General features: G+C 36.2%; 1 protein-coding gene and 1 pseudogene across 4 annotated transcripts in view; both read right to left on the minus strand.

Moving 5' to 3' along the window:
- The window catches only part of TRAPPC13 (trafficking protein particle complex subunit 13), a 35424-nt gene that overhangs the window by 9831 nt on the left and 10951 nt on the right, over nt 1-14642 (minus strand). For all 4 annotated transcript variants that reach the window (XM_069556300.1, XM_069556299.1, XM_069556298.1 and 1 more), the window contains exons 3-7: nt 14109-14208; nt 12390-12474; nt 7188-7315; nt 3786-3858; nt 2703-2747 (exon numbers count right to left, since the gene is read on the minus strand). In XM_069556300.1, coding sequence (XP_069412401.1) covers nt 2703-2747; nt 3786-3858; nt 7188-7315; nt 12390-12474; nt 14109-14208 — 431 coding nt within the window. The remainder of the gene's footprint in view (nt 1-2702; nt 2748-3785; nt 3859-7187; nt 7316-12389; nt 12475-14108; nt 14209-14642) is intronic.
- On the minus strand, nt 10865-11531 carry LOC138421868 (prefoldin subunit 6 pseudogene; annotated as a pseudogene).

Raw genomic sequence — 14642 nt, forward strand, 5'->3', positions numbered from 1 at the left:
CAACAGCTAAAGCTGCTTATTTCCCACAGGCGTCAGCTCTGTCATCAAACATCAAGCTGGAAATCATTTTTCACCTATGTTCCCAGAGTGTAAGTACACTTCATGATCAGGGTGGGTGGGAGTGTTTACACTGTGATATCAAGTCATATCAACCGCTAAGTCACTTCAGTCATGTCTGAGTCTTTGTGATCCCATGGATTGTAGCCCACCAGGCTCCTCTGTCCGTGAGATTTTCCAGGCAAGAATACTGGAATGGGTTGCCATTTCCTTCTCCAGAGGATCTTCCCCACCCAGGTGATGAACCTGGGCCTCCCGCACTGCAGGCAGACTCTACCATCTGAGCCACCAGGGAAGCACTGTTATGTCTCCTCCACTAAATCTAAGTGCTATGAGGATAGGGAAGATGATCAGTTTACATTTATTTCTCTTCAGTACCTGGCACAGAACACTGTGCTCAGCAGGTGACCAAAGGTTTGAAGCCTAGCTTCTTATGTCATTTTTTTTCCCCTAGCAAAGCTTTATTAAACTTGTTTTCCTTTTGGTGATTCACACAGTATTTTTAGATGCAGCATAAAAAAACATGTTTGCAACAAATGTGGGGCTAACAATAGTTGTCAGGTAAGGTCTATGGAATAGTGTAATAAACTATTGAAACTAGTGTGCTTAACTAACTCCCAAATTTCCTAGTTGGGGTTAAAAGAATCAGCTTTATGCCACAGGCAGGACAGTATTAGTTTGCCTAATAGGTAATATCAAATATGTTAGAAAGATCCTAAATGATATTTGCTCACTCCTCATTTTTAAAGAAATGTCACTTTCAAAAGTTCAGAATTTTATGAAAATTTTTTAGCTGAAGTTTGTTGGCAAAGTCTACATTAAAGATTATGTCTATATTTAATGTTAATTGAAAAAGCAAAATTGTTACTATGATTATAAGAACAGAATATTATATATAAATGAGTAAAGACTGAAAGAGAAAACTGGTTAATGAAGAACCAATTACTTTTTGCTGTGGTAAAATTGTAGGTTTCTTCCTTTCTTCTTGGGGAGTATGTTACTTTTATGTTATTTATGGAATTGTTAGCAATTTAAAAAAATTTGCAATTCACCCTTAATATTGGTGTGATAAAACTACTTGACAAGTACCCTCATGTACCACCATATTTCAACAAAGAAAACTTAAAATAATTTAGTATGTGCTTTCCTAGGAGTCAATTACAGGAAAAAAAGACTCACCTACACATTTGTTTTTAATTTTCCAAACTATTTTTTCTAATAGAATAGCTACCAGTCTCCTCTCATACTATGAATGAAATCTTTCCCAACAAAATAATAAATTAAGAATATTTAAGTACATATATTATTAATAACAAAGAAAGGTAGAACAAATATGTATTATCCCAATTCTCCTGTCCCTCCCCACAAAGAAACATCAACTCTTTAAATATCTAGTAATCTCCTTGATGAGACTGAGTCCTCCCATCAAATAGTGATATGTATAGTCTTCACTACATACTCGATGTTCCCCTTGCACCTCTGCTTGGAATGCCTTCGCTGCTCCGACACTACACTTCCAGCACCTATTCCTTCTAGACTCCGAGGAGTTCTCTTTCTTTACCATGAAGCTTCCTTAGACTACTCCAGAATCTCATTCCCAGAGTTCCTGTAGCACATTCTTTCGTACCAGTCTCTCTAGTCTCACTATATACTATACTAGTAAATTTTTTATTTTATGCACTTTTTTCTTTTCTCCTGATAGGTTTTTACTTCAAGGTTAGGTTCCTTATCTTAGATGTTTTAGTATGCCCAGTTGTAGCACAAACTTCATAGTGAATAAAAACTGAGATGCTGATGGTAAAAATAATATTGTCAAATTTGACATGTGACTACAAATTTCTTATCACCTGGTTTTGGAGTAACAGACATAATTTGCACTTCAAAATGCTGTATTTGAATATCTCTGAGTTTATCATTATGATCTGAAATATATGATTTTTTTGGGGTAAGAGGCCCATTAGGAAATCTGTTTTTTCTGGAATTCTAGGTACCAGGATAAAATAGAATTTTGTAAAAGAAATTCAAGCAGTAAAACCCTTTCCTTATGACAAATTCTATTCTATATCTTTTGTTAGAACAGAAGACAATCTTCTATTCTAGAAGTTACTCCTTTCTATATTTTTGCCAAATTTGTTTCTCCTATGGAGAAGTTAAAATCATTCACTAAACTTAGCAATCTCACACTGACTTTTCAGGACAAAGAATTTAATGTATTGAGTTCTACTTAATATTTTTCTATATAAATATTAAATTTTTTTGCAGGTTTAGATCTACTACTTCAATTTTTACAATATTACAACCACATTTATAAATATTTAACAGATTGCTAATGTTTTTAGACAGGAACAACAACTATTCAGCAGAAGCATAGGGTCATCATTTAATGAAAGGAGGTGAAAGCCTCAAAGTTAATGAGAATAAAAAGCAAGGCATATTGATTCCATGTAAATTGAAAACAGCAGATTAAAAGAGATCTGCAGTGAAATTAATCACTTGTGATTTAACTTTATGCTCATTTTTCACAAGTAATTTGTAGTCATATCAGCAATTTACTCTGATATGAAAAGAAATATAATACATGAGAATTTTAGTCAGATAAGATCTTAATGTTGAACATGAAATCCCATTAAGTGCTCAATACTTACCTCTGCATTGTAAAATTTGGTTTTCACATCCAATGGTTTGAGAACCTAGTTGAATAAAGCATACCAATCAAAGAAGATTATTATCATTTGGCCATTTATTTTGCTTATTTGTTTTAAATCTTGGGTTTAAGCTTGTCATAGGCATTTTCCAATTTTAATTGTAACAGACTTTTCAAATGGGTATGCAATATTCTTGTAAAAATAAAAACAAACAAAAACAATCCCAAAGGCATTTTAAAAAACGCTACCATAATTTCTTGACTGGGTGACAATTACATGAGTTATATGGATTTACACTTCACAGTATTTTGCTAAACTGAACACATATATGCTTGTGTATTTTTCTCTATATATTTCACAAAGTATATTTATCAAAATAAGCAATCAAACCTTTTATTTTCTTTTAAATGGCATGCAAAATCTTACAGATGAGTGATAACAAAAGCAATAACAACAAAGCAATAGCAATCTTTTTCTTCCTATTGATAGTACTTTTTCTTCCACATACAGAGGAGTGAAAAATATATATAGTGTCATATCTAGATCTACATAACTGTATATGGTCATCTCATTTCCCTATCCATACACATAGATGTGTTAAAACAGTGGTTTTAAATTATTCTTTGATTATGGACTTTGAAAACTCTGTATTAATTAAAACTTCTAACTGCAATTTCAGTGACTCCTGATTTCTCTGAAGGAAGCTTGGTGCACTTAACCTAAATCTATAATCCTTCATTTAAATACTTCTTTATAAATCTGATATTATTTACACTTATTTTGTCTGGACTTTACAGTCGTTTTATCCATCTTCTGGATTCTTGCATGTTTTGTCAAGGCATGAAAACCAAACAATTTTTTTTTGAATAAAAATATTATACTGCCAATGATAATTTCTCTGTTTTTATTTAACTTACTTTAGTCTGACTTTAGATTGCTAATAACATGACAAATTAAAAAATATTAGGGTATTTGCTTTATTTGGAGTCTGTTTTTACTGCAGATAAATAGCTGTAATTTCCTGGGGGCAGGGTGGCAGGGGGAAGGCACCTAAACACAATTTACCACCATCAGATTTAATACCTGAAACTTGAAGAATTTTCTAAAATACATTTTTTCTCCACCCTGAGTCGTGTAACTCACTGCACACACCAAGCTGAAACAGAAAGATGTCTTAATGATTTCTGAATCATTTTCAGTTTTGTTTTTTAATACTTAATCTACTACATTTCAACTCTATCAACAAATTTGGAAAATATACCAATGATGTGAAAATGTAGTCAAATGAGCCTAGAGCAGGGAAAAAAGTTTCAGTAGATATAATTCCATGAAAAAGAAAGCTATGTTTAGTAAAATAAGATACACCATTTTTAAAGACGGAAGTCAGAAACTTTTTCTTCAAAAAGTGAAGCATGATCCAAAATAAATACCAGGATAACTAAACAGTTGAATATTAAAAATAAGTTCACATCAAACTAGAAGAAAATACACATTTTAAAAAAAATTCCAAGATGAGGAAAGGCTTTTTAATATAAATCCAATGGAAAGGATGACCTCTACAAATTTACAAACTGGATAAATCAAAGACACTAAAACAAAATTTAAAAAAGGACAACATATTGGGATAAAAGGCTTCTAACAATATCAAGCTTTGTAGGCATAACATTAATATCTCACTCAAAACAGGAGAAAATTATATATATATAAATCACAGTACCATGATTTACTAACAAAAATGTGAAATGTGAATGTTCACCCTTACAAGTAGTCAAAGAAACAAATTACAAATTACAATAATGAGGTAAGATTTTTCCCCATCTTAGGATCTGGCAAAAATTCTTTCCAAGAAATAACAGGGTTTTTGAGGGTTTAGAGAAACTGACACTCTTTATACTGCTACTGGTTATAAAAATTGAGAAAACAATCCTTCAGGAAAGGAGTCTTAAAAATGCATATATGCTCCTATAGTAAACCCATTTCAAGTAATCTATCATAGGAAATATTAAGGTGTTCATCACTGTGTTATTTATAATAGTGAACAAGTGGAAAGTTTAACATCAGAGTAAACAAATTACAGTACATGGTCCAAGTGTGTAGATAAAATCATTTTAAGAATCTTTTCAAAGAATACTGACTCAAGTGAGAAAATGTTCTTGGTGCATTAAAAACGATAAAGCCATGGGTGATTTTATCAAAATTTTACAAAATATTATTTAATTTATTTATATATATCTGTTATATATACACATAAGAAGACTGAAGTATACCAATATTTTAACAGTGGTTATGCTAGGTGGTGACATTATAGGTAATTTAATTTCTTTTTTATATTTGTACCTAGTACTAAATTAGGTGCTAGGGATTTAGAGTTGATCAAAACTCAATACTTGCTCTCCTAGTGCTCACAGTTGGACACAAAGTACAGATTTTGAAGCCAGATTTGAGCTCCATGCCATTATTTACCAGCTATTTAATTCTACAAGAGTCTCATTTTCTGTAAAATGGGGATTTTACACATTTATTATTTCAGTAAACTCACTTTCAACTAATGTTGACCACTATTTCTCTGCTAAATTCTGAGGATATAGCCAATTTTGTGGAATTCATTCTTTAATGGGAACAGCAGGCACTCGGTGAGTTTCAAGTACAAAAGACAGAAAAATATTTGAAGAAGTAGAATTAAACTAAACAAAATGATACAGGCATTCCTTTGTAAGAGAAGAATACATTTCAAGTTGTGGAGGAATTCAGAGGTAAAAGAGTCCAATATAACCGCAGTGTAAAGTGGGAGCGAAGTATGATGAAAGGTGGAACTAGAGTATTTGGTAAGGAATAGGTATGGAGAGCTCTGCAAAACCTATATGAAGTCAGAATTTCCTAAGGGTAAACCTAGATAGCGTATTGAAAAACAGAGACATTACTTTGCCAACAAAAGTCCGTCTAGTCAAGGCTATGGTTTTTCCAGTGGTCATGTATGGATGTGAGAGTTGGACTGTGAAGAAGGCTGAGTGCCAAAGAATTGATGCTTTTGAACTGTGGTGTTGGAGAAGACTCTTGAGAGTCCCTTGGACTGCAAGGAGATGCAACCAGTCCATTCTGAAGGAGATCAGCCCTGGGATTTCTTTGGAAGGAATGATGCTAAAGCTGAAACTTCAGTACTTTGGCCACCTCATGGGAAGAACTGACTCATTGGAAAAGACCCTGATGCTGAGAGGGTTTGGGGGCAGGAAGAAAAGGGGACAACAGAGGATAAGATGGTTGGATGGCATCACCAACTCAATGGACGTGAGTTTGAGTGAACACCGGGAGTTGGTGATGGACGGGGAGGCCTGGCGTGCTGCGATTCATGGGGTTGCAGGGAGTCAGACACGACTGAGCGACTGAACTGAACTGAACTGAATGGGAGATCACTGAAGTATTAGGTGACTTATTCAAGATCACATAGTTAAATAAATGATTGAGCTAACATTTGAATTCCAGAAAATCTGACACCAAAGCTTATGCCAACCACAGAATATATATTAGTGTTAGTTGCTCAGTCATGTCCAACTTTATGCGATCCCATGGATTGCCTCCTCTGTTCATAGGATTCTCTAGGCAAGCAAACTGGAGTGAGTTGTCACTCTCTTCTCCAGAGGATCTTTCAGACCCAGGAACTGAACCTGGGTCTCCTGCATTGCAGGCAGACTCTTTATGGTGTGAGCCACCAAGGAAGCCCAGAATATACATCAAAAAGTGCCTAAACAGAGCTTGTCACTAAAATGAATTAAATGATAGATAATATTATATGTACTTCTTCAAGACAAGAAAGAGAAACAGAAACGGTGATATAAGAAGAGATGAAGAGAGGCTGCTGAGAGATAATTAACAAGAATAGGACTTTGAGAATCAACTACATGTGGGAATGGTAAGGCAGATAGAGAAATCTAAAATTACTTTAGGTGGCTCTGAAATGTTCATTTTTGCCTCTCAAAGAAAAACAGAGCATTCACATTCAAATACCCACACAGGTCAGGGATACAGAATTTGACATTTCTTTTTCCTCTCATAGTTTGCTTTATTTTGGTTCTCTACTTTTGAACTCTCAGGATAGAGTGTATTTATATAGTTAAACCCAGAACTGAAAAGCTGTGAATTTAAAAATAAATGTGATTAACATCAGTTGTTAGCATTTCAAAAGAATAAACATACTCTAAAAGTATTTTTAGAGTACCACCTGGGTTTTAAAGGTTTGCAGCATGGATTTTTATTTTTCAGTCAGACTGCAGATGCAAAAATAAAACTAGAGATAAATGAACATTTTTTTTCCCTTACACAATAAATATTTTGTTTAAAGTCTGTTTCTGGCAAACATGTAAACATGGCACATAGAACTCCTTCTGAAGTAATTTTTCAGGCTTGATAATGAGTGGAAATAAAGCAAAAATTTCAAATAAAGGCTTTCATAAGTAAAAGCCTTTGAGATGTAGTAAAATTAATTCTTACATGTGTGTTCCAATTTCCTTTACTTCATGGTGTATGACATCATCAATACAACAATCGGGTTTAAGTTCAGCCACTGCAGCGTTAGAGGCTGAAAGATTCAAACGCTGAGAACTTGTCTGAAGATCAGCCTTGAAAGAAAGAGAGAATAAAATACAAGTGAACTTGGTTTCCTACAGGCTGTGGGTGAGTATGGGTAGAAGGAACAGGGGAACAGGAACAAGGCAGTAGGGATGAAAGGAGAGCGACACTTCTCTGTACACATCACTCTGTATAGATGTCACATTTCTCTGATGCTTAGAAAAGAGTAATGGTTCATACCAGTGCACACCTGAAAATAAATAAAATCAGCCATGAAGTAGGGGGAATCCAAAATGGAATCCATACAGCATCAAATGAATCTAACTCTACTGCAAATTAACACAACCATACCAAGAGTAAAAGGAAAAGTAAGAACCAATTTAAGTTTGGCAAACAATAGCTAAAAACAAAAAGAATGGCATACAAATGTTTTACTCTTGAACATCTGCTTTTTGGCAAGGGTACAGATTAGCAATTCTAAAACTTCTATGTGTATACCAGGATTAAACAAAAAATATATACATTATGGGTAGCAAGAGACAGGTTTCTGACCTTTGGAGACAAAAAAGTACAAATAAGAAAAGTGAGAAGGCTACAATGAAACCTTTGGTACTGGACTGGAATTTAGGGCATCCATATGAACCTATGGTTTTAAAATTTATATATATACAGATAGATATTACAGAAACATATACAGATGTGTACACATGTGTTAGAATATAGTACTAAAAGGTAAACAATCATTCAAAACATTAGAAGTCAGAAACCAACTGATTTGCAGAAGTAGAGATCAACATTAAAGTCATCAACTAAGAAAGAAGGAAATGGCAACCCATTTCAGTGTTCTTGCCTGGAGAACCCCAGGGACGGGGGAGCCTGGTGGGCTGCCGTCTATGGGGTCACACAGAGTCAGACACGACTAAAGCGACTTAGCAGCAGCAGCAGCAGCAAGAATGAACCAGTTTCTCTAACTCAGCAACCTGCCCCCACTAAGTTACTTTCTACCACATTCCCTGTTAATTTCTTTTGTAACATTTATTACCATCTATAATTACCTTATGATTTTCTGTCCACCTGTTTCTTTCCATCTCCCCTACCAAAAATGTAGGGTCTATTGAGGTAGGAACCTCTTGTTCTCTCTTCTTCGCTGCTATAACATGGTGCCTGGCATACAGTAAGTAATTAATAAATGTTTGTCAAATAATGAAATTATGAGAAAACTTCAAGGCAAATGTCAAGAAAAATACAAATAAAGCAAAGATCACATTAAGTCACAGGGAGTGGAAGCAGTTTTGTCTGTAAGAGCTAAGACTTTTAAAAAGATTTTGTTTAAAAAAATTCAGTTAAGTTTTTAGCAGTAAATTCTAACCTAACATTCTTAATGCAGGCACTACAAAGTGGGATATTTATTAGTGCCCTCTCTTTTGTTATTATATTCAGTTACTAAACAGTAGTAGTAGCTCACATTTATTGGGCCCCTACCATGTGCAAGGCCCTGTTCTAAGCACATTATTCATTTGATGCCTGCTATAAGCTTCAACAGTACATGAACTGAGAACTTTCAGATGTACAAGCTGGATTTAGAAATGGCAGAGGAAACAGAGATCAAATTGCCAACATCCGTTGGACATAGAAAAAGCAAGGGAATTCCAGAAAAAAATTTACTTCTTCTTCACTGACTACACTAAAGCCTTTGAACGTGTGGATCACAACAAACTGTGGAAAATTCTTAAAGAGATGGGAATACCAGATCACCTGATCCGCCTCCTGAGAAATCTGTATGCATGTCAAGAAGCAACAGTTAGAACCAGACATGGAACAACAGACTGGTTCAAAATTGGGAAAGGAGTACATCAAGTATACATCAAGGGTGTATATTGTCACTCTGTTTATTTAACTTATATGCAGAGTACATCATGTGAAATGCCAGGCGAGAGCAATCACAAGCTGGAATCAAGATTGCTGTGAGAAATATCAACAACATGAAATATCCAGATGATACCACCCTAATGGCAGAAAGTGAAGAGAAACTAAAGAGCCTCTTGCTTAAGGTGAAAGAAGAGAGTGAAAAAGCTGGCTTAAAACTCAACATTATAAAAACTCAGATCATGGCATCTGGTCCCATTACTTCATGGCAAATTGATGGGGAAAAAGTGGAAACAGTTGCAGATTTTATTTTCTTGGGCTCAAAAATCACTGCAGATGTTGACTGTAGCCATGAAATTAAAAAGATGCTTACTTCTTGGAAGAAAAGCTATGACAAACCTAGACAAGAGTATTAAAAAAGCAGAGACATCACTTTGTCAACAAAGGTCTGTACAGTCAAAGTTATGGTTTTTCTAGCGGTCATGTACAAATGTGAGAGTTGGACCATGAAGAAGGCTGAATGCAGAAGAATTGATGCTTTCAAGCTGTGGCACTGGAGAAGACTCTTGAGAGTCCCTTGGACAGCAAGATCAAACCAATCAATCCTTAAGGAAATGAACCCTGAATATTCATTTAGGAAGAACTGATGGTTGAAGCTGAAGCACCAACACTTTGGCCACCTGATGCAAAGAGCTGACTCAATGGAAAAGACCCTGATGCTGGGAAAGATCGCGGGCAGGAGGAGAAGGTGGCGACAGAGAATGAGATGTATGGATCCCATCACTGAATCAATGGACATGAGTTTGAGCAAATTCCAAGAGGTAGTGAAGGACACGGAAGTCTGGCATCCTGCAGTCCATGGGTCGCAAATAGTGGGACACGACTTAGTGACTGAATAAATTCTGAAGCAGGTAATTGTACCATCCCTGTTTTACATACAAGTGAAAGAACACAGAAAGAACAACTCCCCATAGGTTACACAACTAATAAGTAATGAAACTAAAATTCAAAATTCTTTAACATTTTAGACATTAGAGAAGGAGGAGGGGAAGAAAAGAAAACAGTCAAACCCATGGGCTTTCTGTCCAGTTTGTTTCCCTATGTATTATCTGTTCAACACTAATCATAACTACAGTATGTATTATATATATAGCTAAACACTTATACCTTTTTCCTTTTTCATGTTATAACTGCTGCACTTAACATTTATTTCCTAATTACCACCATGATTTTTCCAGGAATTAGAGACAATGCAGTGAACAAGAGAGACCAAAATCTCTGTTCCTATGGAATTTAAATGTTTTGGGAAGATAATACAGAGTAAAGGAGGAATGGATGGCTGGCTTGAGGAAGCGGAATACAATTACAGGGTAGGTTTCATGCTCCAAATTGGTTTTTGGGTGAGCAGGATTTAAAAAGGGATGTCTTCTCTTCTTCACCACTATAACACAGAGCCTGGCACACAGTAGGCAATTAATAAATGTTTGTCAAATAATGAAATCGAAGAAATTATGATAAAACTTCAAAGCAAATGTCAAGAAAAACACAGAGAAAGAAAAGATCACATTAAGTCATGGGGAGTGCCAGTGGTTTTGTCTGTAAGAACTAAAACTTTTAAGATTTTATTAAAAAAAAAAAGAAATCAGTTAACAAGCTTTCTGCAGTAAATTCTTTTTTTTTTTTTTTGGCATTTTCACATTTTATTAGCTACAGTATAGACCCTAGAGCTGCCTCATCCCTCCCCTCCCCCACCCCCCAGGACTGGGTCAGGCTTGCCCAGGAGCCCCTGCCCTTGCCGCCTGCGCCCGCTGAAACTCCTGCTGCAGCTGAGCCAGGGTCTCCCTCTGTCGTTCTGACCGCTGCTCTAGGTCTCGGAGCTGGGATTCATACCGCTTAATCTCAGCTGTGATGCAGTCCAGCCTTTTCCCCACTGTGGCCCGAGCTTCCCCCAGCTCGTTTGACCAACACGGGCCCCAGAAGTTTAAACACCACGTTGGACCCATCCAGCAGGGCCAGTTCCTCCTTCACGATATTGCTTTCTGTTAGTTGTGCCTCTAGTTTCTGCCTCCCTGACATGGATTTACTCAAGTCTTTCTGCAGCTGTTGATCTTTCTCCACTTCCCCCTGCAGCTTCTTCTGGATTAGCTCAGCCATGGCGGGGACGAAAGCCTGCGGGCAGCGGGAGAGGGGCGCTGGGTCTCACGCTCTGGAAGGTACCCGGGCTCCCCTTTCTGGCCTGCGGAGGTGACAGCCCTCTTGAGAGGCAGCCCCTCGGGGCACCCACTGCAGTCTCTCCTGGTCCGGGATATTGACTCAACCCCAGCCTCAGGGAGTGGCAGAACCCCGACTCCTCAGCCAAACCGCTCCCCGACTCACGCTCTCACTTCAGTATTGGTGAACCCGCTCTGCAGTAAATTCTAACCTAATATTTCTTAATGCAAGGACTTCAAAGTGGGATATTTATTAGTATTGTCTCATTTGTTATTATAAATGCCATGTGAATACAGATTTGACAATGAATTTTTTTCTTTTTCAAGCTCTTTCTCTTTGTGAATATATCCAAGGTGTTTAACTGAGCTAGCATATCCTATCTCTTGATCTCTCAAAACTGTAAGAATCTTCTAACTGGCTTACTTCCTACAAGCCATCCCATAGAATGCTTTCATGTTAGCCTTCCAACAGGAACCTCTGCTCAAAAGTCTCCACTGATTGCACACTGTCTTAAAATAACCTCAGCCTTAGTCTGGCTTTTAAGATGCTCACTTACTGTATGGTTACTACCTATCTGTACAACCTTACTTGCTCTTACTAAGTGAATTCTGTTCACTGCTACAAGAACACATTACATATTCCTATGTTTCTGCTTCCAATCACCATGCCCCTCTTTCATCTTTTCTTCTAAACCCTGCATTCTTTCAAGACCTTGTGTTCCCTCTCCCTCAATAGCCCTTCCTGAATGATGCAATCCCCAGTGATGATCTCTCCTCTGAAATTCAAACTTTATTACGTTAATCATAAATCATTAACAGAAATTTAAGTGCTATTTACCTTTGGTATATTTTCTCATCCAAGCTATCACAAACTTTGAGGAACAATGATTCTATGCAAAGCATATCTTATAACTTAGGGTGTTCAATTAATGCTTGCTAATAATAATTAAAAAGTCAGTATTAAACATATTTTAATGAAGTCTCAAAACACTAAGAATAAAAATTAAAAAGTAAAAAAAAAAATATCCTCAAAAAGAATGCCACTTACTTTAACCAATATATCTTTTACAACTTGATTGCTATCATTATGGACGCTGATATAACTGGAAAAGGTCTCTCCCAAAAATATATTCCTGTGAAATAAAATAAATTTTTAGACAGAAACCCATTCAAGTTTTATCACAAATATTCTATTTTTGCACCACTGAGAATATCAAATGGAGAAGTTACTAAAGGATGGTAATCCCTTCATGGAATACAGCCTTGTCATGGCAGAGTGGCTTCCGTAACTCAGGTGAAATACTATTTCAATATTTCTTTGTTTATACTAGGCTGTTCACTCATTATCTAGTGCAATTCAAAATACGATTTAATCTATAAAGCATGCTATGTAACTTGACCCTCAACTACTGCCAAAACTAACAGCTCTCCTAAAAATAAGTCAGTGAAATCAGATCCACGTTAAAAGTCTTATGATTTGTTAATAAGAAGGCTACAAAAGGCAATATTTGAAATAACTTATGCACTGAATCTAGAAGGGATCAAGTTATTGATCTCAGAGTATTTTTACCAATTTATTTTATTTTTCTAACTTATTCTAATTAAAATGACTAGTAGTGGCTCAGTCATGTCCTGCTCTTTGCGACCCCATGGCCTATACAGTCCACGGAATTCTCCAGGCGAGAATACTGGAGTGGGTAGTTGTTCCCTTCTCCAGGGGTTCTTTCCAATCCAGGGATCAAACCCAGGTCTCCCACATTGCAGGTGGATTCTTTACCAGCTGAGCCACAAGGGAAGCCTAAGAGTACTGGAGTGGAGCCTAGCCCTTCTCCAGCGGATCTTCCCGACCCAGGAATTGAACAGGGGTCTCCTGCATTGCAGGCAGATTCTTTACCAGCTGAGCTACCAGGGAAGCCTCAGTATGTATTATATATAATACATATTAACATATAAATGTATGTAGGTTTATGTAAAAATATTTTCAGATGAACATTTTTTACATGGATATATTTCTAAGCTCTCAAGACACTAATCAATGACCACATTCTACAAACCTTTAAAAATTATCTTGGTTGCAAACAGAGTGGAACCAAGGGCTTTCACCTCAGTAATAACCTAGAATAAGAGAATAACTAAGAGCAAGAGAAGGAATAAAACATTTAGAGTTCCTAATAAGCTGACAAGTCCAATAACTTATGTTGGTAAAGGGCTGTGAAGGTGAAGAAAAGAGCTGATTCTGAAAGACACTGAGACTGAATCCTTTAAAATGAAAGGAATATATAGGCTTGTCTGCTGGCTCAGTTGGTAAAGAATCTGCCTGCAATGTGGGCGATGTAGACTCGATCCCTGGGTAAGGAAGATATCCTGGAGAAGGAAATGGCAACCCACTCCAATATTTTGCCTGGAAAATAATTCTTTGTGACCCCATGGACTGTGGCTCCAGGCTCCTCTGTCCATAAGGAGCCTGGAACCACAGTCCATGGGGTCACAAAGAATTAGACATGACTTAGCAACTAAACCACAACCACCAAAGAAGAAAGTTAAAATTCTACCACCCTAGGAACCACTATTAATACTTTGGTATGCATTTATTAAAAAAAAAAAAAAACCCACCAGAATCAAATAGTATAATTTCTGTTAAACTTTTGTTTCCAACCACTTAAATGTATCATGAGCGTTTTTCCATCCTATAGTTATCTTTTGAAAACATGATTTGTTATGGCTTCAGAGTGCTATTGTGTTTCAAACGTGAGCATACGATTCTTACCCAAAATTCTGTGGTAAGGTCAACATTTCTCCCAACATTAAAATTTCTGCACCATTTACAGTTGAAGGATCATCTCTCATAAGTTGGTTAAAGAGATCTCCTGCAGAAAGAGAAAAACATCAAATTCTAACATTGACCTTGTAAGTAACTTTTATTTATGTGAAGAAATAGTTTGAGAGATTTTTAAAAAAAAATCTCACAGCAAAAATTATATTAAAAAATCTAATTTCTAATCTTCATTACAACAATGCACACCAAAAAATTCTGTTTCTACAGAAAATGAACACTTTAGGGACAAAGAAAAATGTAGATCATGAGATATAAAATATAGAAGCTCCAATAATTTTAAATAAAGGGAATGCTAACATACATTGATGGCACATGTGAGGATAAACACAATTTTAATAGCATTATTACAAGGAATGTGTTGTTACTAAAACTAAAAGTCTCTGTTGCCATGGGATATCAATAGGATCTTAATTTATAGATTATGAGTGAGACTTACTGCTCAAATGGCCATATTTACATGTACAA

This window comes from Ovis canadensis, chromosome 16, assembly GCF_042477335.2.
Source record: "Ovis canadensis isolate MfBH-ARS-UI-01 breed Bighorn chromosome 16, ARS-UI_OviCan_v2, whole genome shotgun sequence".
Classification (NCBI taxonomy): Eukaryota; Metazoa; Chordata; class Mammalia; order Artiodactyla; family Bovidae; genus Ovis; species Ovis canadensis.